This window comes from Dipodomys merriami, unplaced genomic scaffold (genome assembly GCF_024711535.1).
Source record: "Dipodomys merriami isolate MVZ:Mamm:240054 unplaced genomic scaffold, mDipMer1.0.p SCAF_31, whole genome shotgun sequence".
Lineage (NCBI taxonomy): Eukaryota > Metazoa > Chordata > Mammalia > Rodentia > Heteromyidae > Dipodomys > Dipodomys merriami.
In genome coordinates, this window is record NW_027204604.1 from 14,411,049 (window position 1) to 14,439,022 (window position 27,974).

The window sequence follows — 27,974 nt, forward strand, 5'->3', positions numbered from 1 at the left end:
CGTGCCCCGCACATCCCACAATCCTAAGAGTTCTTGAAATATTCTCTTTTCCACTCTTCAAAAAAAAAAATCAATTCCCACCTTAGCGTTTCAAACTATTTGAATATACCACTTCTCCTCAGGCCCAATGCCGAGTGTGCGTGCGTGTGTGCGTGCGTGCGTGCGTGTGTGTGTGTGTGTGTGTGTGTGTGTGTGTAAATAAGACCTAGAAGCAGGCAAGGACCACCTGCCCACCTTGTGCCTGTCCTCCTGAGCTATCTAGTTCTGAGCGAAATGCTCTCGCGTGTGCCACAGCCCCGCAGAGCTCACATCTTTGTGGGCTTTGGTGACGATTCCTCTCTTTCCTCTATTATCCATGTCTCCCCTTTCCAGGGTTTACTTCCACCAGCACACAGTGTGCCAGAAGCACTCCAATCTTAAAGAGAAAAACAAGGGCCTTGATATCCTACATCTGTCCAGGCTCAGACCAGCTCCTCCTTTCCCTTCCCCAACAGAACCAGAGTGGACTTCACCTTTCACCTCCCATTTCTCCCTGCTCCATTTCCCCTGAGCCTCCTCTCCTCCAGCCTCCAGCAGCTTCCGTGTGACCAGAGCTTGTGGCCACTTGTGTTTCTCAGTGTTAGATACTCTCGTTTTCTCTGAGCACTTTCTTCTTTTGGCTTGTAGGGCCAAAGTCTCCAGGATTTTCTTCTCCAATGAATCCAATTCCAGACACATTGCCAATTCTTTCTTTCCACTGGTAAGTGCTGAGGTTGGTCCCAAAGCCCCTCTCTTCTCTGTGTGCACACACACTCCTACCTACTCCAGTAGATTGCTTGCTTGCTTATTAATGTATTATGCAGGGTCTCACTAAGTAGCCCCGATTGGCCTAGGACTATGATCCACCTTTCCTACCTCAGTCCCCTAAATGCTGAGATTTCAGGAATGTACCACCACACCAGACCCAGTTCTGTAGCTCCAAATGGCACTTAAGCACTTGTTATGCATTTTCATTTTTATATAATTGCAAACAAAAAAATTAAGAAAATATGAGAAAACCCCACAAATCCATTAAGTTCTTTATTGTATGAAAGCCTAATCCTAAGTAATACAGAAGGACAGGTTAAATTCACAAGGCAGAAAAGGGGATAACTGAAAAAAGGAAGGAAGGAGGGAGGAGAAGGGAGGACAGGGGAGGAAAAGGAGGAAGACGCTAATGTCTTAATTTTTATGATGTTCATTTTTATTTATTTTAGATCTCTGAAGTTGGGATTCATCTTACAATCAGTGCCATCTTAACTAACTGGCAGGGTGTTTTTCTTTCTTAGTTTTACATAGAAGGCTTGTTTGTCTTATAGTCAGTGGAGAGCAGACCCAAACGATGATCATACTTGCAAAACGTTGATAAAGTGCCAGGGAGGCTGTATATGGCAGCCCTCGAAACAGCAAAGAACTGATTGATAGACAGGACTGGCTGTCATACAGACACCGATGGAGTCCTGGAAAGCAATGAAGACTAATCCTAGCCGGGCTCAGGGCTCACACCTGTAATCATCGCTACTCAGGAGACTGAGATCTGAGGACCAGGCAGGAAAGTCCATGAGATTCTTATCTTTAATTAACTACCCAAAAGCCTGAAGTGGAGGTGTGGCTCAAGTGGTACAGGAGTAACATTAGCAAAACAAACAAACATACAACAACAACAACTAATAGACAGTGCCTAGGCCATGAGTTCAAGCCCCAGAACCACCACAAAAATGTGGAGTTGTAAAACAGACCTAGCCTTCATTAGGCATCTCCTGACTTAGCACCCAGAGACTCCACTGCCAAACTATGCACTTCTGTGAATATACTGAGATCATAAATTCCCTGAGGTCTGTGGTTTAAGGTCGATCATGTTATACTATGTTCAGCTCCGTCAATGTTTCAACCGTCAAGTTTTGCTCTGTGGTCCTTCTGAAGCTCTGAGGGCTGGCGGAGTGTGAGTGTCTTCACCTTCCCCGTCGGTGCCTCGTCCTCCTATGAAGATTCTGTTCGCTTCTCACATCCTCATTGCCAGAATGGCTTGGGTTCAAGTCCCCTTCTCAAGACAGCCTCCACTTCCTACTTCTCCACCCCACTTTTATCTCCTACAATCAGTTCTCCCATTTTAGAACCTCCTCCAATCTTTGGTCCACATTATAGCATGAATAAGAAACATGTCTTTATTGTTTTATGCCACTAAGCTGTGGGGATCATTTGTTACTGCAGTATGACTTGACTTAAGTGGACTGATTGATACCTTTCCTTCAGTTCCTTGGATGTGCCATTTGGTTACTTTTAGGTCCTTCTTGCTTCTTTTCCTTTCCTGTATTATTTGTCTCCATTCCTCTTCATCCTTCAGATGGTTAAATTTTTTTGTTAGTTTTTTGTTGCCATCCTGGCGCTTATACTCAGGGCCTGGGCAGCACCTAAGCTTTTCATTTCCCCCCTCAAGGCTAGTTCTACCATTTGAACCACAGATCCACATTTGACTTTTTTGGTGCTTAGTTGGAGATAAGAATCTGGTGGGCTTTCTTGCCTGAGCTGGCTTCAAATCTCAATCCTCAGATCTCAGCCTCCTGAGCTACCAGTGCCTAGCTTAGATAACATTTTCTTTTCTCTCTTTTATCTATTTATTTGTTCATCCTATAAATTCTTTGTGTATGCTAGTCCTGGGGCTTGAACTCAGGGCCTGGGCACTGTCCCTTAGATTTTTCACTCAAGAATATTATTCTACTAATTAAACCACATATCCACATCTGGCTTTTTGGTGGTTAATTATTGATGAGTCTCATGAACTTTTCTGCCCATGATGACTTTAAACCACAAACCTCAGATCTCAGCTTCCTGAGGAGCTAGGATTACAGGCATAAGCTGCCAGGGCCTGGCTGACTTTCTTTAATATCATTTTATTTCAGGTCTGCTACTCAGTAGAGTCCGTGAATCTGCCGAATAAGAACATAACTCAGTGCTTAGACTTTAAAGTCTTGATTATAATAGTGATCGGGAAAAAAGCGCTGCCAGCAGAAAGAACAGAAGCCAAGTTCTGTTCTGATTCATTACAGAAAAACAAGTGGAAACATTTTTCAATGGCAAGCCCAATGCTATCAACCTGTGCTTTCCTGTCTCCACCCGGATGTAAATTCAGACACGCTTTCTAAGTGTCATAGACGAACAGCGTAAGGAGTAGCTATTAGCTGATAGGTATGAGTCTGAAAGGTCCTGGGATGAAAGAATGCGAGCCATTATGATTTGATACATGTCTCAACAGCATATCAGAGTAACAGACAGGTCAGCCCACATTATTGCAGCATTTCCTGTTCTAAGCCGCAGCTTAGGGAAATTCTCAGGTTGGATACGGAGCATGAGTGCATTCCACAACCCTCGTCTAGTTGAGTCACTCCTCTGTATTTTTCTGTCTCTTCTTGCCATTGAGCTTAATAAGAAAGTATCAGAAATGTCATCTGAGATTTCCATGTGACCTACCTTGTGGTATTACGGCTGCAAGTAATTTTCCTGCAGGTCTACAATGAAAAGACCACCGTGAAACTATTTCAGAGAAGACCTTTTTGTGAAGAAAACAAAAACAGAAATTTCATTAGAGCTTTCTTGGATGAGAACTTTGGGAAATCTGATTCTGGGCTTTGCAGTAGACAGAATATCATGGGGAGTAGAGCAACACAAGCCACACAAGCCACACTGAGACCTGATTGGTACTGAGATTTGATTGTTAGCCCTGAAAAGTGAAGGATTTGATATTAACTTTTAAGCTTCACCCAGCCTAATCCTCAATGATTCACATGCATAAATGAGTTTATTAAACTGTACTAAAAATAAATCACACACACACACACACACACACACACACACACACACACACAAGCCAGGTGCCAGTAGCTCATGCCTGTAATCCTAAATACTCAGGAGGCTGAGATCAGAGGATCATGGTTCAAAGCCATCCTGGGCAGGAAAGTTTGTGAGATTCTTCCAATTAACCAGCAAAAAGCTGGAAATGAAGACATGGCTTACGTGATAGAGTGCCAGCCTTGAGTGAAGGGATAGTGCCTAGGTCCTTAGTTCAAGGCCCAGTAGTACTATGCATACCCGTGCATGTGAGCGCACGCACATGCACAAGCGCACGCACACACACACACATATTAAATCACTCCATCCATCAAGACAGACAATTTTCCCCAAGGTAACATAAATATGAATCAGATGGAAACAATGAAATCTGCTTGATATCAAGGGAAGCTGGTCTTTCTGGGGAACATGTTTTAACTGGGGTGCTTTCCCCAGTTTTCAAAGAGCTGGGAAGTATGGGGAAAGGTAAAAATGGTAGTTACCACATCCTTTGATTGAAAATGAGAGAGACATAGTTTTAGGTCTGACAGAAAGCAGACCTTGGGGCAGTGTGATCTAGTGAGTTAGGACGACATGCTTGGAATTAAATCCCTCCACTGCCTCTCACCAGGCAAATTGATTAATGACCCTGTTTCTTCATAGCACATTAGGAATAAAATACCTACCTTGTGTGATTCAACTGCTAGGTAAACATGCCATTGGTACAGTGCTTTGCACAATGCCTAGCCAGACAGAGATCTCCAATGAAGAACTGGACTGCCCTGTCAGGTAAGCTCCTACCTCTAAAAGCATCCCCAAATCAGCTGGTTATGGAGGAGGGAGGTGTAAGAGCACTCCACCCGCAGGCTGAGAGCGGCCAGGGGTGAGTGCATTCACATCTAACACTAAAATACACGAAAGTTTAACTTGCTTCACACATTGATCTAAAATAATATGACCTTCATGCCAGGTGCTGGTGGCTCAAGCCTGTAATCCTGGCTACTCAGGAGGCTGAGATCTGAGGACCGAAATTCAAAGTCAGTCTAGGGAAGAAAGTCTGTGAGACTCTTACCTGAAACTAACCACCCACAAGGTGGAAGTGGAGCAGTGGCTCAAGTGGTGGAGCTCTAGCCTTGTGTGAAAAAAGCCAAGGGAGGACAAAAGGCCCTGAGTTCAAGCCCCAGCACAAAAAATTTTAAAAAGTAGTCTTTGAATACAGAAAACGAAAATACTAGTACCACTGGGGAAAAAACAGACAGATCTACAATGTTAATGGGAAAGTAACTAATTACTTTATTAATGGGTGAGTGGAAAATCTGAACATTAGTAAAGATGGAGGGGAAAAAAACCCTGAACAACCCAGCTTAATTTATCTGATACACATCGACGCATCCATCTATTGATGAGCAGAACTTCTGTTTCTTCTCCTTCCTCTTCTTCCTTTTCCCTTTCTTATTATCTTTCTTTGAAACAAGGTCTTCCTATGTAGAGATAGGCTGGCCTAGAACTTGCAGTTGTGCCTCAGCCCCAATTATAGGCACATACTACTATACCAGGCTAACATTCTTCTATCTTCTTCATTCCATAGAAATAATGCATTTCCAGGGACTGGGAAGGTGGCTCAGTGGTAGAGCGCTTGCCTTGCATGCCTGAGGCCCTGGGTTCGATTCCTCAGCACCACATAAGCAAAAAGAAAAAAGCCAGAAGTGGCACTGTGGGTCAAGTGGTAGAGCGCTAGCCTTGAGCTGAAGAGCTGAGGGACAGTGCCCAGGCCCAGAGTTCAGGCCCCATGACCAGACCCCCCCCCCAAAAAAAAGAAAAAGAAATAATGCATTTCCAAATGTTATCATATCATGACTTTTCTTTAATGTTAACAATTAATTTTAAAAGGTATACAGAAGAGTAAAGCCCATTTGTTAATTATAAGACAGGGTCACTGTGTGTATGTAGTCCAGGCTCATCTCCAACTCATGATCCTTTAGCCCCGGCCTCTTAAGTCCTTAGAGTACAGATGGATGCTGCCTGGTGGGGCAAGACACTCTTCCAGAAAGCTAAGTGGGGGAACTTGCTCAACCAGCTAGCAAAACCTGCAATGAAGCAGTAATTAGGACAGGATGAGCTGGGCGCTGGTGGCTCACACCTGTAATCCTAGCTACTCAGGAGGCTGACATCTGAGAATCACAGTTCAAAGCCCAGGCAGGAAAGTCCGTGAGACTCTTATCTCAATAAATTACTCAGAAAAAGCTGGAAGTGGCCCTGTGGCTATAGTGTTAGAGTACTAGCCTTGAACATAAAGGAGTTTAGGAGTAGTGCATAGGCCCTGAATTCAAGCCCCAGGAACAACACACGCGCACACACACACACACACACACACACACACACACACACACTCACACACACACAAAGACAGGATGGATTGGCACAGAAATAGGCAACTTGGAAGAAAACAGAGTTCTGAAACAGACTCGTTTGCTGTAGAATCTTGATAAATTATGGCATAGAAAGCCACTTTAGAAAAAAATGCTAATCAGGCTGGGAATGTGGCTTAGTGGTAGAGTGCTTGCCTCGCATGCATGAAGCCCCAGGTTCAATTCCTCAGTACCACATACACAGAAAAAGCCAGAAGTGGTGTTGTGGCTCAAGTAGTAGAGCTCTAGCCTTGAGCAAAAGAAACTCAGGGACAGTGCCCGGGCCCTGAGTTCAAACCCAAGGACTGGTTAAAAAAAAAAAAAAAAAAAAAAGCTGAGCAGGAGCAGGAGGCCAGCAGCACACACACACACACACACACACACACACACACACACACACACACACACAAACAGACTATATAATAACTATCAGTATTATATTTGAAGATTGCTCTCTGGACACAGGGAGACAGTATCTTCATCTTCATAGATACAAACTGTTCAACGAATCCTTCTTACACACAAATACAGAAAACAGAATCTACGTGAAAGGCATAGATGATAGATAGCCTTTGCGGCAGAAACGCAACTTTCTTTGTAAGTTTTCTTCAAAGTTAAAACTTTTTTAAAAAATTGAAGATAATCTGCGGCTGGGAAGGGGGCTCAGTGGTAGAGCGCTTGCCTTGCATGCATGAGGCCCTGGGTTCCATTCCTCAGCACCACATAAACAAAAAGAAAAAAGCCGGAAGTGGCACTGTGGCTTAAGTGGTAGAACGCCAGCCTTGAGCTGAAGAGCTGAGGGACAGCGCCCAGGCCCAGAGTTCAAGCCCCATGACCAGACCCCCCCCCAAAAATAGAAGATAATGTAAGGTGGGGAGTACCCCTCCCTCCTCTCCGCCCAGTACCTGTGTCACAGTTACCTGTACCAGGTTACTGGTACACCTGGGGGCAGTCACCTCCCCCTCCTCCTCCGAGGTCATAGCCTGAGTGTGGGAGGGTCTCAGCATCAGGTGATTCACACCTTCCCTTACCTGGCCACACCTTCTCCCCGCCCCTTCCCTGGTTAGCAAAACAGCCCTCCAGCGATTCCACCAGGTGCTCATCCACCTGGCACGGAGGAACAGCAGTTCGGTAATACAATAAACTTCTCTTGGTGGTGTTCTTTTTATCATCTATGTAACTAAACCTACTGATTTAATTTACTTAACAGACATAACACCCGTATTGCAAAAAAATTGAAAACATGTTTTACCATATGCATGCACACATACACAATGTTTGCATTTTTTTCTTATTTTTTTATTGTGAAAATACTGTACAGAGGGGTTACAATTACATGGGCAAGATAGTGAGTACAATGTTTGCATTTTTATGTATTGAAAAACATAAACTTTTACATGGGCTGGGAACACGTCTCAAGTAGTAGAGTTCCTAATGAGCCTAGTGGGAGACCTTGGGTTCAACCTCTGCTACCAGAGAACCAAAACCAAAACCCAGAAATTAAAAAAAAAGTTGCAAAAGTCCTTTAAGATATTTCACAATGCATGTTCCAAAATGCATAAGGAAATCTGAGATCCCCAAAGACAAGATGAAAACAGTTACCTGCTTAACAGGGGAAATCAGTTTTTTTTTTTTTATACCTTTACAGACATACATCTTAGATCCATGCGCAAATACTGTTTAAACATTGCCTCCCCTCCCCTCTCCCCCAGGCTTCCCCTCCCATCCCCACCCACACCTTGTGTAGTTCATTTTCAACCTAAGTGTCCAGAGTGCCAGTGCTAATGTGTCCACCTTCGTCCCTTCGTCTCTGTGCTTCCTCTTTACCCTTCCAAAGACAGAAAAATGAACAAGACAAAGGGAAAAGGAAAGAAAAAAAGCCTCGTTTCCACTTCCTGGAGTTCAGGTCCATTAAGACGATTTTATAAGATCAGGTGCACCGGGCGCGGCGCCTCGCTCGGGTTAAGTCTCCCAGGAATAGCCTCCTTCGGTCTCACTAAATGCATTTAAATCGTCCTGTAAACTAATCTTAAGGTGGGTGGTATTATTATTGTTGTTGTTGTTGTTGGAAACGCTGTAATCAGGAAGCACAGGACCCGGGCGTGGGCGCGGGCGCGGGCGCGGGGTCACGGGGGGGGGGGGGTCCCAGGCGCCCCGCCTTCCCCGCACGCTCCCGCTCTCCAGCGCGCCCGGCCCGCGCGCCTCCCCGTTACGTCTTTCCGGCGGCTCCGTGACGTGCGCTCTCCGCTCAGGGCCCGACGCGCCGAGCCGGTCCGGGACATCCGGTTTCCGCGCTTTAGCGCCAGCCCGGGCCGGGAAGGGGCGGGGCGAGCGCGGAGCTGGGGGCCCCGCCCGCCCCGGCGCCGCTCAGCGCTCACGCCGCGCGAACGCGCCGGAGACTCGCAAAACCCGGAGGAGCGGACCGTGCGCGCGGTGTCCGGGCTCATCGGCAGGAAGTCGGGACCGGGGCTCGCCGGGGACAGCGACCCGGAGCGAGAGCGGGAGCGGCCCCAGGCCTAGGCGGGTGAGCGTGCGCCGGCCCGGGCGGCTCGGATAGGTCACGTTGGCCGTCTACGCCGGGGCCGCAACCCCGACCGACAGCGAGGCCCCGCCCTCCCCGGTCCGTCTCCTAGCAGCGCCGTGACGCGCACGCGCCGGGGTGCGGGGCCCGGGGAGGGTGTGGGGTCGCGCGCGCGGGGGTCGGGGGCGCGCGCGGGGGTCGGGGGCGCGCGCCCGGCCCGGGCCTGTGCGGTGGCCCGGGGGAGGCCCGGCCCTGGGGCTCTGTCCCCCGCTCCTTGCTCCAGCCCAGGCCCCGCCCAGCTAACCCGGCCCTCCCGCCAGCTCCGGGTGCAACGCTTGCGGGAAGTGGAACCCCGCAACTCTATTTTAAGTGTTTGTTTTTGAGGAAAGTATTAGGATATGGATGGTTCTAGAAACTAGACTAAAAGTGTTCTTTCCCGGGCACTGACTTCCTGCTCTAGAGCCTCGAACATGGAGATCACGTATAGAATGAGTTTTACATATAAATATGCATAGTGGGGTGGGGAGACCCCGGGCAGGTGCTCTGTACCATGTATATGTACATAATACCATGCTAGAACATGCTCTGTGATGTGTGATATAACACACACACACACACACACACACAAATATTTCTAACCACTTTATATGGGTTTTGTAAGAGTAGGTGAAGAAATACACTGCTTGGCATGAAAAGCACTCAGTAAGTGTCATATAAAAACAGCACTGGTCCCTCTGCTTTGTGGTTTTGAGTTAAAAGAATCTGATTGTGAAGTATCCCACCAGTTTTCTTTTGTGAGCTGTAATACAAGGATTTCTTCTAGAATGTCTATAACATCCGATACTTTAAAAGTCCAAGTGGTCAGTAAATGACAGGCCTGTGTCGGTTAGTGTTTCTGCTTCTGTGTGTGTGAGGAAAGGGACTCCTCCTGTCTTCCTGAAAAGCCTGGTATAAGTAAGGCTGTGTCTCCTCTTATTTCTTTGAGGTAACTCCCTGGGGTACATATGAGCTTAATGGAGGGGAAATCACAGCTCATTATGTAATTCTCTCAACAGGCTGTGGGAGGATGTTTGTACCAAGATCTCTGAAAATCAAGAGGAATTCCAATGATGATGTCCAAAGTAGTGTAGTCAAGAAAATTAAGGCAGAAGAGAAGCACCCTTGGTTGGACAAGGATGGAGATGTTCCAGTGGATCCTGCAGTAACAAAAGGAGCCAGAGCAGCAGACAAGCCCAGTGGTCCATCAGGCCCCGCTGGCCAGTTGGCCAAGGTTTGTGAGCAGGATGTGGACAGCCAGCCTTCTGAAGAGCCTGTGAAGTCATTTTCTAAAACCCAGCGCTGGCCAGAACCCGGGGAGCCGGTGTGTGTGGTGTGTGGTCGTTATGGGGAGTATATTTGCGATAGGACGGATGAAGATGTGTGCAGTTTGGAGTGCAAAGCCAAACACCTTGTGCAAGTCCAGGGACAGGAAGAGAAATTCAACCTCAGCAGTCCACAGAAAACTGCTTCGGAGCCCGAGTCTCTTCTTGCTGCCTTCTATGAGTACAAAGAGCACCCCTTTATTGCGAGCCTTCGGGAGGACCAGGTGGAAAATCTCAAACAGCAGCTAGGGATTTCAGTTCAAGGGGAAGGGGTTGCTAGGCCTATTATTGACTTCGAACACTGTGGGTTCCCTGAGGTCTTAAATCACAACTTGAAGCAATCGGGCTATGAGGTGCCAACCCCGGTCCAAATGCAGATGATTCCCGTGGGACTTATGGGCAGAGACATCCTGGCCAGCGCTGACACTGGCTCTGGGAAAACAGCTGCTTTCCTTCTTCCCGTTATCATCCAAGCTGTCTTTGAGGTAACTTAGAAGTTCACATGTCTTCTCCCAAACACAAATGGTGTTTACCCCGTTCAATCCTTGACGGTGCTACTTTTGCAAGCCAGGTCCAAACCAATGATTCTTAATTGTAATCCTAGCCATTCAGGGGACTGAGACCTGGAGGACTGAGGATCAAAACCAGCTCTGACAATATAGTCTGGGTGACTCCATCTTCATCAGCAAAAAGCAGAACTGGAGGCATGGTTCAAGAGGTGAAGTGTAAGCCAGTCAAGCAAGCAAGAGGCCCTGAGTTTAACCCTAGTGCCTCCAAAGCTAAGCAGAACAAAACAGAAATATTTGTCACTTTGCTTACTGGGGCTCCTAGTGATTTTGCTTTCCATAGTACTTTGTAGGCAAAACATAATTTTATGGAATTTTTCTTTTTATGAGGTTGAAACAAAGATCTCCCCATTGAAAGTCCAAAATATTACTTTCCTTATTAAACATTTTATTTAGAAATATTTTCTATTAAAAGAATAAGCTATCCTGCTGATAATACGAGCTGTGATTTATTTTATTTTTATTGTGAAAATACCGTACAGAGGGGTTACAATTACATGGGCAAGGTAAGGAGTGCATTTCTTATCAAGCATTGTTGTCTCCTCCTCTTTTTCCCCTTATGACCCCTTCCCATCTCCCTCCTTCCCATCTTCTCCCCCCCTCCCCCCCCCGCCAGCTGCGATTTATATGTCCATTAGGCCTCTAGGGCTTTATTTGACATATTAGTTTTTAGTGTATAAAGCACTTTCACATTTTGAGAAATTGTTTGTCAAAAGCAGGTTGAATGTCCTTTAACTGAAATGCTTGGAACCAGATTTTGAAGTTTTCCTGACTTTGGAATATTTATATAGACCTTGCCAGTTGGACATCCTTCACTGAAAAAATCAAAAATATAGAATTTTCCATTATCTGTAACTTTTGAACATGTGTTTGTGCTCAGAATGGTTTTTTTGGGGGGGGTGGGGGGTTAAGTGTTATTATAAAGGTGATGTACAGAGGGTTGCAGTTTCATAAGTCAGATAATAAGTATATTTCTTTCTGGACAATGTCACCTCTTCCCTTGCTCTCTCCCAATTTTTCCCCCCATCCCTACCCACAAGTTGTACAGTTCATTTTCCACCATGTCTAGTGAGTATCATGCTGCATTGGTCCACCCTTTGTCCCTTCACTTTTGTGCCTTTCCACCCCCACCCAGCCCCAAAGACAGATAAATGAACAAACAAGACAAAAAGAAAAAAACTCCTGTTTCCATTTCCTGAATTCATTTAGATAAATATTACTTTATATGATCAGAGGCACAAAGACATTACACCTTTGTGTTCCTTCCCTAAGAGTAAGATTCCTTTAGTGTCACTGTGTGTGAATGCCTAGAGCCCTGTATAATTTGTCATGTCTGGGTATATTTTAGATCTAGCTTCTCCATATGAAATGTGCTGTTTGTCTCTCTGCATGCTCAGACTGTTTTATGACTTTTTTATTTTGACAATTTATGATGGTTTTGGAAGAAAAATCTGCATGTGATGAGCAAAAGGTGGGAGGCCCCAAACTAGTTGGGTTAATGGGGAAATTTTTTGAACTATTTTTTATCAGCTTATATTAGTTATACGGGGGCATTTAATTGTTTCATTTAATATAGTTTGTGCTGGCACTCAGATTTGAACGCAGGGCCTGGGTACTAGTTCTGAGTTTTTCTGCTTAAGTTTGGCACTCTACTGCTTGAGCCACAGTTCTACTTCTGGCTTTTTTGGTGATTAATTGGAGATAAGAGTCTTATGGACTTTCTGCTTGGAGTTGGCTGCAAACTGTGATCCTAAGATCTCAGCCTCCTGGGCAGCTGGGATTATAGGTGTGAGCCACCTCTGCCCTCTTTGATGGGGGAACTTTAAAATGATTATTATACCTTTATTATCTTTCAGTAGTTGTACACAGGGGTTGGCATTCAACAAAGCAGTTTATAAATCCAGCGGATCTTGATTGATAACACCCCTGTCAACATTCTCCCCCATCCCTCCCAAGCCTTTCCCTCCCCTTACTGTTCTTCATTTTGTTGACTGTGAATGATGAAGTGCTTTGAAGAGGTAAACGCTCCTGGAGTCACTGTGACGCTTTCGTTCATGTCAGCGGGAATGGGTGGTGTTTCTGACTGGCGTTTCACATCTTCACAGAACAAAACTCCATGTGCACTCGTCCTTACGCCAACCAGAGAGCTGGCCATCCAGATAGAAAGGCAAGCCAAGGAGCTGATGAGGGGTCTGCCACGCATGAAGACCGTGCTCCTCGTGGGGGGCTTGCCGCTGCCCCCGCAGCTCCACCGCTTGCGACAGCACGTGAAGGTAAGCACCCCTTTGACCCAGGGGCTTTGAAAGTTCGAGAGCAATTGAGGCACCTGATGGGATTCTGTCACCCCTGAAGAACAATGTTGATCTTAGGTAGCTTTTCAGTTTTTACCGAGGTCACATGAAATGGATGTGGCAGAGTTAAGACATGTACAGTATAATTTCAAGAAGTTACAAGATGAGGCTGGGAAGGTGGCTCAGTGGTAGAGCGCTTGCCTTGCAAGCATGAGGCCCTGGGTTCGATTCCTTAGCACCACATAAGCAGAAAAAGCTGGAAGTGGCGCTGTGGCTCAAGTGGTAGAGCACTCACCTTGAGCTGAACAGCTGAGGGACAGCGCCCAGGCCCAGAGTTCAAGCCCCACGACCGGCAAAAACGAAAAAAAGAAATTACAAGATGATAGACTGGGAATGTAGCCCTGTGGTACAGTGCTTCCCTAACATGGGTGAGTGCCTGGCTTCAGTCCCCAGAGAAAAGAGAAAATATGTTACCAAAAGAGAGGGGAGAAGTTGGGAAATGTGGCTTAGTAGTAGAATGCTTGCTAGCATGCATGTAGCCCTGGGTTCAATTCCTTAGTACCACATAAACAGAAAAAGCCGGAAGTGGCACTGTGGCTCAAGTGGTAGAGTGCTAACTTTCAGCAAAAGAAGCTCAGGGACAGTGCCCAGGCCCTGAGTTCAAGCCCCAGGACAGGCAAAAAAAAAAAAAAAAAAAAAAAAAAGAAAGAAAAGAAAGAAAAAAAAGGACATTACAAGTTGATAATGGAACATTGGATCAGTGATTTTTAATGTGGACCTCCAGCATATAAAACATGTAAAGGTGATATTTTGTCAGGCTGGCACTCTACCACCTGAGCCCATAGAATCAACCCCAGCCCACAATACAATAGCTCTTAGCTACTCTAACAGCTTTCTTTGTTCGTTTTAGAAATCTAGTAGTTTATCTTGTATTATCATTCTTATAAATTAATACACTGTGCAGTGGTAGCTCACACTTAGTCCTTGCTATTCAAGGGACTAGGAGCTGAGGATCATGGTCAAAGCCAGCCCAGGCAGGAAAGTCTGTGAACACCAAAAAGCAGAGCTGTGCCTCTCATGGTAGAGCACTAGCCTTGCGCGAAAAAGTCAAGTGAGAGCATGAGGCCCTGAGCTCAAGCCTCAGTACTGGCACACACACAAAAATTGTGTGTGTGTATGTGTGTGTGTGTGTGTGTGTGTGTGTGTGTGTGTGTGTGTGTGTGTGTGTGTGTGTGTGTGTGTGTGTGTGTCTCCGTGTCCTAATGCATTGATGATAGCACCTCGTTCACAACATTTAATGACATACAATTGGGTACAGTGGTTTTCACAAATTTTTATTAAAAAAAAATTTTAAGGTAATAGTACAGTATAAAGAACATTTTTCTCTTTGACCCCCATTGGTAGTTCAATAGAGATAAGATTCTCACAGATCTTCTTGCCTGGGCTGGCTTCAAATTTCGATCCTCATTTCTCAGTCCCCTGAGTAGCTAGGATTACAGGCATGAGCCACCGGCACCTGGCTTCACTTTAGGTATTTATTGGTTTGACTAATCCTCCCCTTTGTGACTGGATCCTAGCATCACCCCTGCCCCATTCAGACAATGATGCCCATTACATTCCCCCCCTCCTTCTCCAGCCCCTGTGCCAATGCCCCTCCCCCGCCAGAAGTCACCCTCCCCTTCTGCTACTCCTTACACCAGTCCTGTTCCCTCTGAGAAAAGACACCCGAGACGTCATTCAAGAGCTAGGGCAAAATGAAGTGCTTTTCAGATAAACACAACTGTCTACCAATAACTTCCTCAAAAAGCTTTGAAACAAAGATCTGCTGTAGAAAAAAGATGATTCCAGAACATGTGGCATGGTAACAGCTAAAGATAGGTAAGGAGGGGGGAGGCGGGGAAGGGAAGTGAAGGGTAAACAAAGGAGGAGGCTGCAATGCTTGGTAAGAAATGTATGCATTATCCTGCCCATGTAATTGTTGCCCCTCTGTACAGTATGTTCTCAAATAAAATAAAATACAATTAAAAAAAAAAAAATAAATAAAGATAGGTAAAACTGAACAAATGTTGATTGGATAAAAATAGTAATAAGAAGCCGGGCGCTGGTGGCTCACGCCTGTAATCCTAGCTACTCAGGAGGCTGAGATCTGAGGATCGTGGTTCAAAGCCAGCCCGGGCAGGAGAGACCGTGAGACTCCTATCTCCAATAAACCACCAGAAAACCGGAAGTGGCGCTGTAGCTCAAGTGGTAGAGCGCTCGCCTTGAGCTGAAGAGCTGAGGGACAGCGCCCAGGCCCAGAGTTCAAGCCCCACGACCGACAAAAAAAAAAAAAAAATAGTAATAAGAGCAGCCAGGCATCAGTGGCTCACACCTATCATCCTTGCTACTCAGGAGGCTGAGATCTGGAGGATTACAATTTGAAGCCAACCTGGGCAGAAAAATCCATAAGACTCCATCTTTAATTAATTAGCAAAACGCTAGGCTGGAAGCATGTCTCAAATAATTGAGTGCTAGCCAAGCAAGCAAGTCAAACGAATGTGAGGCCCTCAGTTCAGATCCTATCAGCAAACAAACAAACCAGTAATAGCAATGAACAATCTGTGAGTTAGGGAAAAAAAGGAAAATCCTGGTCAACAAAAGAAGCAAGAAAGTAGAGGGCAGATGTGATTGGTGTTAAAACATTTGTCCTTGATCATTCAATAAAAAGGGGCAAAAGGGCTGGGAAGGTGGCTCAGTCTTAGAGTGCTTGCCTTGCATGCATGAGGCCCTAGGTTTAATTCCTCAGCACCACATTAATAGAAAAGGCCAAAAGTGGCGCTGTGGCTCAAGTAGTAGAGTGCTAGCCTTGAGCTGAAGAGCTGAAGGACAGCACCTAGGCTCAGAATTCAGGCTCCACAACCGACAAAATAAAAGGGAGGGGGGAGTTTTAATTATTATATACTTTATTAAATTACGTGAATATTGCCTGGCAAGGTGATACAGGCTTGTAATCGCAGCATTTGGGAGGAGGCAGAGGCAGGAAGATTGAGTGTTCGTGACCAATCTCAGCGACATAGAGAGTTCCATGCTAACCTGCGTTACAAAACACATCCCTGTCTTTAGAACAAACAAAAATTCAGAGGAAAGTAAGGCAAGAATAAATTTGTTTAATTAAAAGAAAAAGAAAGCTTTTAACCTCCAAGCCAGCAGAGGAAGGAGAAAGAAACAGGAGCAAACTCAGCTGAGAATAGTTGATTTAAACTGATTGGAGTGTTTGTGATGAGTGCCACGTTCTGTGGATTCAGATCCTGGAATCTGAGCTTCTGTGCGAGTACAACCGAATTTACTAGATCGGTTGTGATGCCACATTGCAGCAGGCATTCTCTCATTTAACCCTGCCGTAATTACTGTCATTTCCCTTTCATGGATGAGCACACAGATACACCATTATTAAACGCTCCAGCCAGGATTGCTCCTGAACTTCCTTTCACCAAAGAGCCCCCACGTTAAGCCACTGTTTCACTTAGTGCATTATAAAACTTTTAAGAGCCTTTAGTACCCCCATCTGTTTTGGGCCAGTACTGGGGCTTGAACTCAAGACCTTAAGCTTTTGCTCAGTTTTTTCTCTCTAGGCTAGTGCTCTACCACTTAAGTCACACCTCTGCTTCTGGCTCACAGACTCTTTGAATTGGCTTTGTATTGTGATCTTCATATCTCAGCCTCCTGAGTAGCTAGGATTACAGGTGTGAACCACCAGTGCCCAGCTCCATTCTCTTAATGTATTAGGCCTAGGCCTGTTGAGAACCAAATACCATTGTTGTTGGACTGCCTGCAGAGAGTTCCTGGTTCCTGTCGGTCCTCAAGACCCCTTCCTCCCTTTCCACCTGTAAGGCTCCCCAGCCTCCTAGTTTCAACAGTGTCTGACACTTTCCCTCTGCCTGGACCACTCTTGCTCACTGCCACTAATCCTTTACACAGGAGCTTGTGCTTTAGGTCAGACGAGTCTGTCAGGTTTTCAGAGAGCAGGAACTAGGTCTGCTTATTTCACACAACTACTCAATAGAAATAGAGTGAGGGAATGTTTTCTAATTCTTAAATTCATTTTTTTTTTCAGATTATCATAGCAACCCCTGGACGGCTTCTGGATATCATAAAGCAGAGCTCTGTAGCCCTCTCGGGTATAAAAATGGTCGTAGTCGATGAAGTAAGTGTTCAAAAATCATTGGTGATGTAATTTTATGTAATTTTTGAAAAATATAGTCATATAATTTTATCTTTATTTTTTATTTATTTTTTGGTCAGTTGTGGGGCTTGAACTCTGGGCTTGGGCGCTGTCCCTGCGCTCTTCAGCTCAAGGTGAGCACTGTACTGCTTGAGCCACAGTGCCACTTCCGATTTTCTAGTAGTTTATTGGTGATAAGAGTCTCACGGACTTACCTTCCCGGGCTGGCTTTGAACCTCGATCCTCAGATCTCAGCCTCCTGAGTAGCTAGGATTACAGGTGTAAGCCACTGGCACCTGGCTTATGTCATATAATTTTTTTATTATATATTTGGGGCATTTTTATCCCCACAAAGGAAACAAATTCAGAGACTTTAAAAAAGTTATAGATGTGACTCTTGCGGTGGCAGTACTGGGGTTTGAACTCAGACCTCAAACTTCTTGGGCAGGTGCTTTTGCACTTGAGCCACACCTCTAGCCAGAAGTGGTTCCAAAATTGTTTCCTGTGTACCCAGCAGTACACTGCAATTTAGTCAGTGTCTTTTCCAGTGCAAACCGTTATTTGTGCAAAGCACAAATTCTGCAGGTTTCATAGTCTCAGTGGTAAGCTTTCCAAAACATTCGATGCTTCACATCAAATCATCATGAACAAGAATTGCAGAAGTAGCTGATAATACTTAATCAGAGGGCCTTGTTTTTTCTCTATGTGGACGTGGGCATCCATGGTCTTGGTTTTCTCTGTTAATGTACCATACAGGTCCTTTTGTACTAAAATGAAGTTTAAGTGTACAGTATAGTCTATGATTATACTTACTAGATGATATCCCATCATACAGACAAGGCTCAGTGTGCACGCCTGTGTGCCAGCCCTCCTGGCATGGGCTGTTCCTGCAGGCAGAGCGTGTGTACCTTCCCACACGTCCCACCAGCTGTGCTGGAAGGACATGGTGCCGGGTGCTGGTGGAGGACAGCGCCCTGGTGGCATTGTGGGCCCCTGAGTGGCAGTCAGTGCCAATGGGCATGGAGAGACAATGTAGACCAAAGTGTGTCTGTTTTCACCATCCGTGAGATGGGCGAGGTGTCTCATCCTCTAGAGCACGGCTGGGAAAGAAGGAAGATGACAAAAACGTCTCATAGACTAAAAGTCCCAGAGAAGTGAGACACAACACTGTCATTGCCTAAGTAATACTAAAACAAGTATTCCAGAATTTAAAGTGTCCACCTTCGTGGACACTTCAGAAATAACACAATGACTTTTTAAATAACTCAATAGCTATTATTTCCAAGTTACAGGAATCTGGATTGTATTTGGCAGTCAATATAGCCTTAACCTTTATGAAGCCTTATCAGTGGATATTTAGAGCGCACACAGTTTTTTGCAATAATCAGTGCCACAGTAACAATCTTTTGCACATCCTTGTATGCATTTAGGTTTCAGTTTATTAAGTTATATAAAGGTGTCCTGGTTGGGTGACAGTGGCTCATGCCTGTCATTCTAGCTACTCAGGAGGCCAAAATCTGAGGATCAAGGTTCGAAGCCAGTTCAGGCAGAAATTTTTGTGAGAGGACTGGGAAGGTGGCTCAGTGGTAGAGTGCTTGCCTTGCCTGCCTGAGGCCCTGGGTTCGATTTCTCAGCACCACATAAGCAAAAAGAAAAAAAAAGCCAGAAGTGGCTTTGTGGCTCAAGTGGTAGAGCACTAGCCTTGAGCTGAAGAGCTGAGGGACAGCGCCCAGGCCCAGAGTTCAGGCCCACGACCCGACCAAAAAAAAAATTTTTTTTTTGTGAGATTCTTATGACCTGCAAAAAACCAGAAGTGGAGCTGTAGCTCAGTGGTACAGTGCCAGCCTTTGAGCAAAAAAAGCTAATAAGCAAGAACCTGAGGACTCCAGTAACAGCATTAAACAACAACAACAACTAGTACCTCCTTTATCTTTTGACATTGAGATAAGGTTTTCTTCTGTGTAAGAGTTTATCATTTTTAATGTCATTACTCACATCAGTCTTGTCTTGGTTGGTTCTACATTTCCGTGGCAAGCACACCTAACTTTACAATTCTTTTGTCTTAGGCAGATACCATGTTAAAGATGGGCTTCCAGCAGCAAGTGCTTGACATTTTGGAAAACGTCCCTAATGACTGCCAGACCATGTTGGTTTCTGCCACAATCCCAGCCAGCATAGAGCAGCTGGCCGGCCAGCTGCTGCACAACCCCGTGAGAATCACCACGGGCCAGAAGAACCTGCCCTGCCCCGCTGTGCGCCAGATCATCCTGTGGGTGGAAGACCCCGCCAAAAAGAAAAAACTGTTTGAAATCTTGAATGTGAGTCACGAAGCAAAGTGGGCCACCATGTTTGCAGACGGGGCTCAGAGAACGCTCTTTGGATGCAGCTTTTGGAGGAATTTGGCATAGATGTTTAAATAATAAACTGCTTTACCCAAGTCAAAATTCTGTGAAGATCAGATACATTTTTACATGTGAAAACATGTTGGGTAAATGAAGAGTTAGGGCTTTGCTCAAGGCTAGCTCTCTATCACTTGAGCCACAGCGCCACTTCCAGTTTTCTGGTGGATTATTGGAGATAAGAGTCTCATGGACTTTCCTGCCTGGGCTGGCTTTGAACCATGATCCTCAGATCTCAGCCTCGTGAGTAGCTAGGATGACAGGTATGAGCCACCAGAGCCTGGCTTGTTTCTGCATCAAAGAAAGTATTCATTTTAACAACATATGTTTTTTTTTCCTAAGACTGTACTTATAAACTTTATTTACTTACTATCTTTAAAGTAGTTGGATGGAGGGTTTTCAATCTGCGAGTGCAGTGCATCTTGATTACGGTCACCTCTGCCGTCATTCTATAAACTTCAATACTAGCTCATACGAGCTTTCAGGAAAACTTTCCCATTGTAAATGCTGTCTTGTTAATAATTTTAAGTACCTTTCTGGTTTTTCAGGATAAGAAGCTCTTTCATCCTCCGGTGTTAGTATTTGTGGACTGCAAATTAGGAGCTGATCTGCTAAGTGAAGCTGTTGAGAAAATCACAGGACTAAAAAGCACTTCTATACATTCAGAGAAGCCACAGATGGAAAGAAAGAACATACTGCAGGTCAGACACTTGACGTTCTGTCTTCTCTTTCTGACAAATCTGTTCTGGCTCATTTCCAGGAGATGCCATATTATCAGCTTCGGTTCGTGGGGTGGGTATTTTTGGAGGGATTGGAGTTTGAACTCAGAGCCTCATGCTTGCTAGGCAAGTGCTCTGCTACTGAGCCAAGACTCAAACCCCTCTTTTGTGCTACTTATTTTTATAATATTATTATAATTATAAAGATGATGCACAGAAGAGTTATAGTTTATATATGTCAGGTAGAGTACATTTTAAAATTTTTATTGTTATTATAAAGGTGATATACCAGAAGGGTTACAGTTACACAGGTCAAGAGTATATTTTTTTTGGACAATGTCCCTCCCCTTCCCTCCCACCCACAAGTTGTGTAGCTCATTTCAACATGTCTTTTGAGTACCACTGCTTCATTTGTGTTCACCCTTTCTCCCTTCATTTCTGTGCTCCCCTTACCTCAAAGACAGATAAATGAACAAACAAGACTAAAAAGAAAACAGCAGCAAAGGAAAAGTGAGCTTGTTTCCATTTCCTAGGTTTCCTTTCGATAAACATTATTTTAGACGATCAGAGGCACACAGGCATCGCACCTTTGTGCTTTTCCTGTAAGAGTGTCCCCTCCTTTGGTCTCAGCGTGGAGGCCTAGAGCCCTGTAAAATTTAGCATGTCCTCATGTATTTTAGATCTAGCATATGAGAGAAAACATGTGCCATTGGTCTCTCTGAGCTTGGCTTACTTTTTTTAACACGATTTGTTCTAGGTCCATCCATTTCCCTGCAAACGACATATTATTCTTTCTAATGGCAGTGTAAAATTCCATTGTGTGTAGGTACCACATTTTTTGGATCCACGCACCTATTGTAGGGCATATTAGCTGTTTCCATAACTTGGCTATTGTGAGTAGTGCAGCAGTGAACACGGATGTGCAGGTGTCTTTATGGTATCCTGGCTCATGTTGTCCTGGGAAGATGCCCAGAATGTGCTGGTTATTTTTGAGACAGGGTATTACCAGGCGTATGCCTGGACTGCAGTCTGCTTATTTTAAGCTTTTCATTGTATCTACAATGACAGGTGAGCACCACTATGCACAGCTGCTTTCTGTTGAATTGTAATCCTAGCCAGAGGCTAATGATTTACACTTGAAATCTACTTAGGAGACTGAAATTTAGAGGACTTAAGTTCAAAGCCAGGCTGGGCCGAAAAGTCTTCAAGATTTCATCTCCAGTTAACTAGCAAAAAAATGAAGCTGGAGATGTGGATCCAGTGGTAGATCTCCAGCAGTGAGCACAAAAACAGAGTGTTAAACCCCGGATTTAAGCCCCCATACCAGCAAAGATAATGAACTGGAAATAAATATGTATATGTGTGCATGAATGCATACCCACACCTCTGAAGAAATCAGAATTATAGAAAGCCACATAAACGAATTGTGCATACTAGTGTACCTCGTTGCTTTCTTTTGGAAAGGGGTTGCTGGACGGAGACTACGAGGTGGTGGTGAGCACCGGGGTTCTGGGACGAGGCCTTGACCTGGTCAGCGTGAAGCTGGTCGTGAATTTTGACATGCCTCCCAGCATGGACGAGTATGTGCACCAGGTGAGTCACCCTCTAGCTCCACAGGGCTTGTGTTGGGGAAGGAACGGTCAGCATGCTAGCAAGTGACACAGAGCAGACCAGGAGGCGCAGCTGAGCTTCTGAGCACCCACCTTGCAAGCTCTAGGCTCTTAAGTTCAAGCCCAAGTATACTACCACTAAAAAAAAGTACAAAAATTTTATATAGTTTTTGCTCTTAAAATATATATTTATTTATACAAGCAGTTTTGGTTTTAATAGCTACATGTATGTGCCTGAAATGCATTAAAAAAAAAAACTGGAGGGCTAGGAATGTGGCTCAGTGGTAGAGTGCATGCCTAGCATGCATGAAGCCCTGGGTTCGATTCCTTAGTACCATATACACAGAAAAGGCCAGAAGTGGTGCTTTGGCTCAAGTAGTAGAGCACTAGCCTTGAGCACAGAGAGATTCAGGGACAGAGCCCAGGCCCCGAGTTCAAGCCCCAGGACCAGCAAAAACAACAACAACAAAAAAAAAACCCCAAAAAACTGTAAGTAACTTAAATAGTGTAAAAAGACTAGAGACTAGGTACTATCTATTTTTTTCCTTCTTCTCTTTTTGTTTTCCCCAATGAGTCATCAAAGAAAGCCTTGTTTGGAAGGATTGTGTTAAGTTGCTATACTTGGCCAAAATCAAGTTGACCCTTCTAAGTATTTGTTTTTTAGGAATCTTGTCTCCATCTCCTCTCATGTTCTTGTTTGGTCTCCTCTGTCACCTCTTCAGCGTCCTTTCTTTCCTCTGCTGCCAGAGACAACAATGGCTTCTCTCTCTAGCTGTGGCTGTCTTCCCCGGCATCCTTCCCAGTGTCCTCTCCAAACCCTGCGAGGAAAGCTTCACCCTGGGGTTCTCAGTCACTCCCCCAGGTGCAGTTGCTTGAATCTCCCCCAGAACACTTGATGTCTGGAATGCTCTGCTGGCTCTGGTGTTTCCTCAGACTCCATGCTACAGTGGGACGCTAGTTCTCTCTCTCTTTCTCTCTTTTTTTGTCTTGTGCCTTACTGGATTTTCAACCCAGGGCCTGAACGCTGTCCCTACGCTTTTCTGCTCAAAGCTAGTGTTCTACCACTCAAGCCACAACTCCATTTCCAGTTTTTTGGTAGTTGATTGGTGGTGATAAGAGTCTTACAGATTTTCCTCCCTACTCTGGCTTTGAACCACAGTCCTTAGCCTCCTGAGTCGCTCAGGTTACAGATATGAGCCACTGGTGCCCAATTTCTAGTTCTCTCTTTTCTTTATTCTTTTTTCTCTTCTCTCATTTACGTGCCCATCAGAAAATGCCCCCCAGAGTTATTTGCTCAAATATTGGAAGTCTGTTTTCTGTCAACTGTTTAATAACTCTGGCTAGAAATAAGAAGATAAAATCTTTTTCTATCCCTTTCTACAGAGAAGTGGTTACCATGGTAACTGTGCAGAACATGTCAGTATAGATACACATACCCCAAACATACATGCCCCACAAGTAACTGCACACAGGTGCAGGTACACACAGGAACACTTAACCTCACGCATGGAAAGAGGATCGTGTCACACTGCTATTCTCAGCCTGTCATACTAAATGTACTCTAGATGCCTCCCCAGGCCAGAGTAAACAGTAGGCATCATGTGACAAATGTGAGTGTGTCACGTGGGTCCCCTACTCCACGGCCAGGCTTGCTAAATGTTTGTCTTGTCCTGTTTCAACAAATGCAAGGTAACGGGTTGTAGGAATGTACTATTGTTTATTTAACAAGCACTTCATTGATGTTTCTGTTATTTGTTATTAGATAATGCTGCCCTGAGCACCTGCTAACACTGCTTTGTGCCTGCTTTCTCATGCATATACATGGACACACACACACACTCACACACACCACACATGCTGGTAAAAGACATGCTCATGTCAGTCCACTAAATTTGACTTCTCAATAGTTCGATATATAGTTCAAGAGATGTTGTCAATGGTGTAGGTTTGTAGAGTTCATGCTTAGCCTGCAAAAGATCCTGGGTAGGGGAAAAACAAAGGAGGGGGTAACAATGCTCTATAGGAAATGTACTCATTACCTTACTCATGTAACTGTAACCTCTCTGTACAGTATCTTTACAATTATATATATATATATAGTTATTTTAAAAAAGATCCTGGGTTTGATTCCCAGCACAAATAAATCTCTCTGAATGAACATTCATCTGCCTAAAACGTCTTTAAATACTAGTCTTCCTTTTCCTTCCGGTGCCATGAAGATGTTTCCGTGCCTTGTGCACACGTCCTTGCGTTTCCTTTCAGGTGGGAAGAGTGGGGCGGCTGGGCCAAAGTGGAACGGCGATCACTTTCATCAATAACAACTCCAAAAGGCTCTTCTGGGATATCGCTAAAAGGGTAAAGCCCACAGGATCCATTCTCCCCCCGCAGCTCCTAAACTCCCCCTACCTTCACGAGCAGAAGAGGAAGGAGCAGCAGAAGGACAGACAGACACAAAGCGATCTGGTCACGGGCGCCAACCTCATGGACATAATTAGGAAACACGATAAAAGCAGTTCTCAAAAGTGATTGGCTAGGCGGCTCTCAGACATTGTTTTCTCTGTGGACAACAGGCTTTCCCTGAATTACTACTCCCTGCTGGAAATGAGAATTAACATGACACAAACAATTCTTCATGATGGGAGTTTTTTAAATTGCTAAGATTCCTATTGGGTATGGTATTTATTTCTCTTCCTAATTCTCATAAATCAAAGGCAAATTCAGAAGCTATATTGTTAAATAAAATACTTTTTTTTCTCCTCTGAACAAGTTTTTTTTTTTTTCATTTTGTTTTTGTTTTTAATAAGTAATCCTCGGAGCCACTGTCAGGCCCAGAGCTTTGTACAGCAGGGCATTCCCTCACAAACTCACATCACCACAGTGCTGTAAGCACGGGACACGCGCATTGCGCGTCAGTCAGTATTATTCCAAAGTAAATAATCGAAATGAATCAGTCAGAACTACTCTAAAACAGAAGTACAGAATGTTCATATTCTTCAGTTTGATTAACTGACTTTTGTGTATACTTAATACAAGCGGTTTATCAGAATGCTACGCTAACGCTGCTTTTCTGTGCCACTTTTGGGTTGATGCTGTTTGGCTAAGTCAACACAGCTTTAAAGAGTAGGAGGAAGAATGGCCTTCATATCTATGCTTTCCTCCCTTTCAGACTGCTCTCATTGGGGGAACTGGAATAGTTGGTTCACGTTTCACAGAATCTAACCCTGAGACAAGCTTTATAGTTCCAGCATCATCTCGAGAGTTGTGGGAGAGTCTTCTCTCACAGGACCTCTAGTATATGTATTGTGTTGGCTTTCTCTTCTGTGACATAGATGACAAGCTCACACTTCCAGAAGTTTCAGTTCATCGTGATGGGTTGGGGAGGCGGGTGGAGCAGCTCACTGCATGGCGGCAAAAAGCAGAGAGAGAAAGAGGATGCTGTGCTTTGGGGGCTCTCCTTTGCCGCTTTTATAGCACCTGGGTCCCCAGCCTAGGAGGTGACACCACTCACATTCAGAGCAGGTCTTCCACCTCCATTATTGCTTTCTGGAAATGCTCTCACCAACACCCCAGAGGTGTGCTTTCCTCATCTTCTAGATGCTTCCCCATCCCATCAGGTTGAGGGTGATGAACCATAGGCAGATGGTTCCTATTGTCTTCATCCAAGGACCAAAGAAAGACAGAAGCTCCCCCAGTGTATGTACTCTCTGGACTCTGCTCCACACCTTTTCTGGGTCTCTGCTCATTGTTGAGTGGCAAGTGTGTTTGGTTTCAAAAGGTCAAGGATAAGCAACTATTCAGGTCCCGGAGTCCTATAGCCAAGATGAATTGGAAGATTAAAGTCAAAAGCATTAACACAATGCTTCATGCATATCAAGTGCCTTAAAGAAGTTGGTAATACTTGAGCAGAGAATAGTTTGTTGTTTTTCTGGGGGTGATGGTGGTGGTGGTAGGGTTTGAACTCAGTGCTTCATGCTTGCTAGGCAGCTCTGAGGGTAGAGGTTCACTAGACTCACACTTGTTGATAAATACAAGTGGGATACCCAGAAAAATCAGATGACTCTGTGAACCAGCATTTACAGGAGGCTTGATTGAGGCAAAAATAGGGACTGTTGGGTAGACAAGCACTCACTGGTCATTGTCATTAGCTGGCCATTTGGCCTCTGTTCCTGACCTTGCGATGACATTGTGCCGCTCTCACCTTGACATTTACGGCTCTGGGCGTGTTTGGCCGCCCTTTTGGAAACTCCCATTTCTCCAGGGCAGCAGGTAAATGAGGTGGTGATATATCACAGATAGCGCTAACTGCGGGCTCGTGATGAGAACTGGCAGCAGCTGAGTACTAACGTACCCCATGCAGGAGGCTGCCAGGAGTGCTTTCCTCCAACTTACTTCCCTCCCTGCTGTCTTGAAGCGCCTCCTGCTTCTTCCGCTTCTCGGCATTTCAGCTGTTGACCTCCAGGGTACGGTGATGTGGTGTTTTGTTCTGTTACAAATTTTATAGATCTGATATTAAACCTTAAAAAGAACTGTGATACTACTGTTATTTTTCCCTAATTAAAGCTACTACTTTCTGTTTGTTGTTCTTTTTGTTGGTCAGTTGTAAGACTTGAACTCAGGGCCTGGGGCACTGTCCCTGGGCTTTTTCACTCAAAGCTAGAGCTCTACCACTTTGAGCCACAGCTCAAAGTTGGAGATAAGAGTCTCAGATTTTCCTGTCTATGCTGGTTTCTAACCATGATCCTCAGATCTTAGCCTCCTGAGTAGCTAGGATTAGAGGCATGAACCACTGGCACCTGGATTAAGGTATTAATTCTTTGCTTGGTATTGGTGGCTCATGTCTGTGTCCTAGCCTGAGGGAAAAAAAAATCTCCAAAATAACCAAAAAAGCCAGACTAGAGGAATGGCTCTGGTAGTAGCGTACCAGCTGAATGAGCAAGCCAAACAAGCACAAGGCCCTCAGTTCAACACCTGATATTTGTTAAGTATAATTAATTAATTAATTAATTTAAAATGTTACTTTTCCAAGCACGGGTGGCTCATGCCTGTAATCTTAGCTACTCAGGAGGCTCTGATCTGAAGACCACAGTTCAAAGCTAGCCCAATTTGAAGCCAGCCTGGGCTGGAAAGTTGATGAGACTGTTAATTCCAATTATTTACAGAAAAATCCAGAAGTGGTACTGTAGCTCATGTGGTAGAGCACTAGCCTTGAACAAAAGGAGCTCAGGGACAGAACCCAGGCCCATATTTCAAGGCCCAAGATGGGGAAAATTTTTTAACAATTTTAAAATATTACTTTAAAAATTAGTATCACTGCATGAAAGAAAGGATCTGAGCTAAGGACATGTCTCCTGAGTAAGAGGAGCTACATCTTCCTGAGAAAGAACACCAGTGTACTACATTATAAATTTTTGAAGCTGAGTGCTGGTGGCTCATGCTTGCAATCCTAGTTGAGATCTGAGGATCACAGTTCAAAGCCAGCCCAGGCAGGAAAGGCTGTAAGTCTCTTATCTCCATTAACCACCAGAAAGCTGAAAGTTGAACTGTGGCTCAATGAGGTAGCGCTAGCCTAAAGCACAAAAGCTCAGGGACAGCACCCAGCCCTGACCAATAAAATACAGTTTTGAGATAGATTATTTGTGCAATTTTTTTACAGTCCTGGGGCTTGAACTCAGGTCTCTGGGCACTGTCCCTGAGCTTCTTTTGCTCAAGGCTAGCACTCTACCACTTGAGCCACAGCACCACTTCTGGCTTTTTCTGTTTGTATGGTGCTGAGGAATCAAACCCAGGGCTTCATGTGTGCTAGGCAAGCACTCTACCACTGAGCCACTTCCCAGCTTGTTTGTGCGATTTTAAGTAGCTGAAATGAGTAACCACATAGATTCACATCCATTTTACTCCCCCACTAATTGTATTGAATTAACTTTTAGACTGCCTTATTGTCAAATGAAGCAAATGTCTTTCATATATTAAATGCTTTAATTTCAAGTGGCTTTTAGAGTCTGGAATATTCTGTGCCAATGGCATTTAGTACCATTCTACTAATAATACTAAGCAC

At 44.7% G+C, this 27,974-nt stretch overlaps 1 protein-coding gene across 5 annotated transcripts; it reads left to right on the forward strand.

The window, feature by feature from the left end:
* Nucleotides 1-4,611: 4,611 nt before the first annotated feature.
* On the forward strand, nt 4,612-27,837 carry Ddx59 (DEAD-box helicase 59). Of its 5 annotated transcripts, none has more exons than XM_070041870.1 (8): nt 4,612-4,632; nt 9,828-10,618; nt 12,805-12,972; nt 17,084-17,173; nt 19,258-19,509; nt 20,139-20,291; nt 21,774-21,902; nt 24,308-27,837. In XM_070041870.1, the coding sequence occupies exons 2-8, from the start codon at nt 9,839-9,841 to the stop codon at nt 24,443-24,445; spliced, it is 1,710 nt and encodes a 569-aa protein (XP_069897971.1). In that variant the 5' UTR covers nt 4,612-4,632; nt 9,828-9,838; the 3' UTR covers nt 24,446-27,837. The 5 variants fall into 5 exon arrangements, with proteins under 5 accessions (XP_069897971.1, XP_069897967.1, XP_069897968.1 ...); XM_070041866.1 differs by having other exon boundaries at nt 24,182-27,836; XM_070041867.1 differs by lacking the exon at nt 4,612-4,632 and adding an exon at nt 8,584-8,775 and having other exon boundaries at nt 24,182-27,836.
* The last annotated feature ends 137 nt before the right edge of the window (nt 27,838-27,974 follow it).

Bases quoted from the DNA above. Each gene is read 5' to 3' on its own strand.
- Ddx59 (XM_070041866.1), top strand. From the start codon at position 9,839: ATGTTTGTACCAAGATCTCTGAAAATCAAGAGGAATTCCAATGATGAT. The intron at 10,619-12,804 runs GTAACTTAGAAG...ACATCTTCACAG, and splicing joins TCATCCAAGCTGTCTTTGAG to AACAAAACTCCATGTGCACT. The intron at 12,973-17,083 runs GTAAGCACCCCT...TTTTTTTTTCAG, and splicing joins GCTTGCGACAGCACGTGAAG to ATTATCATAGCAACCCCTGG.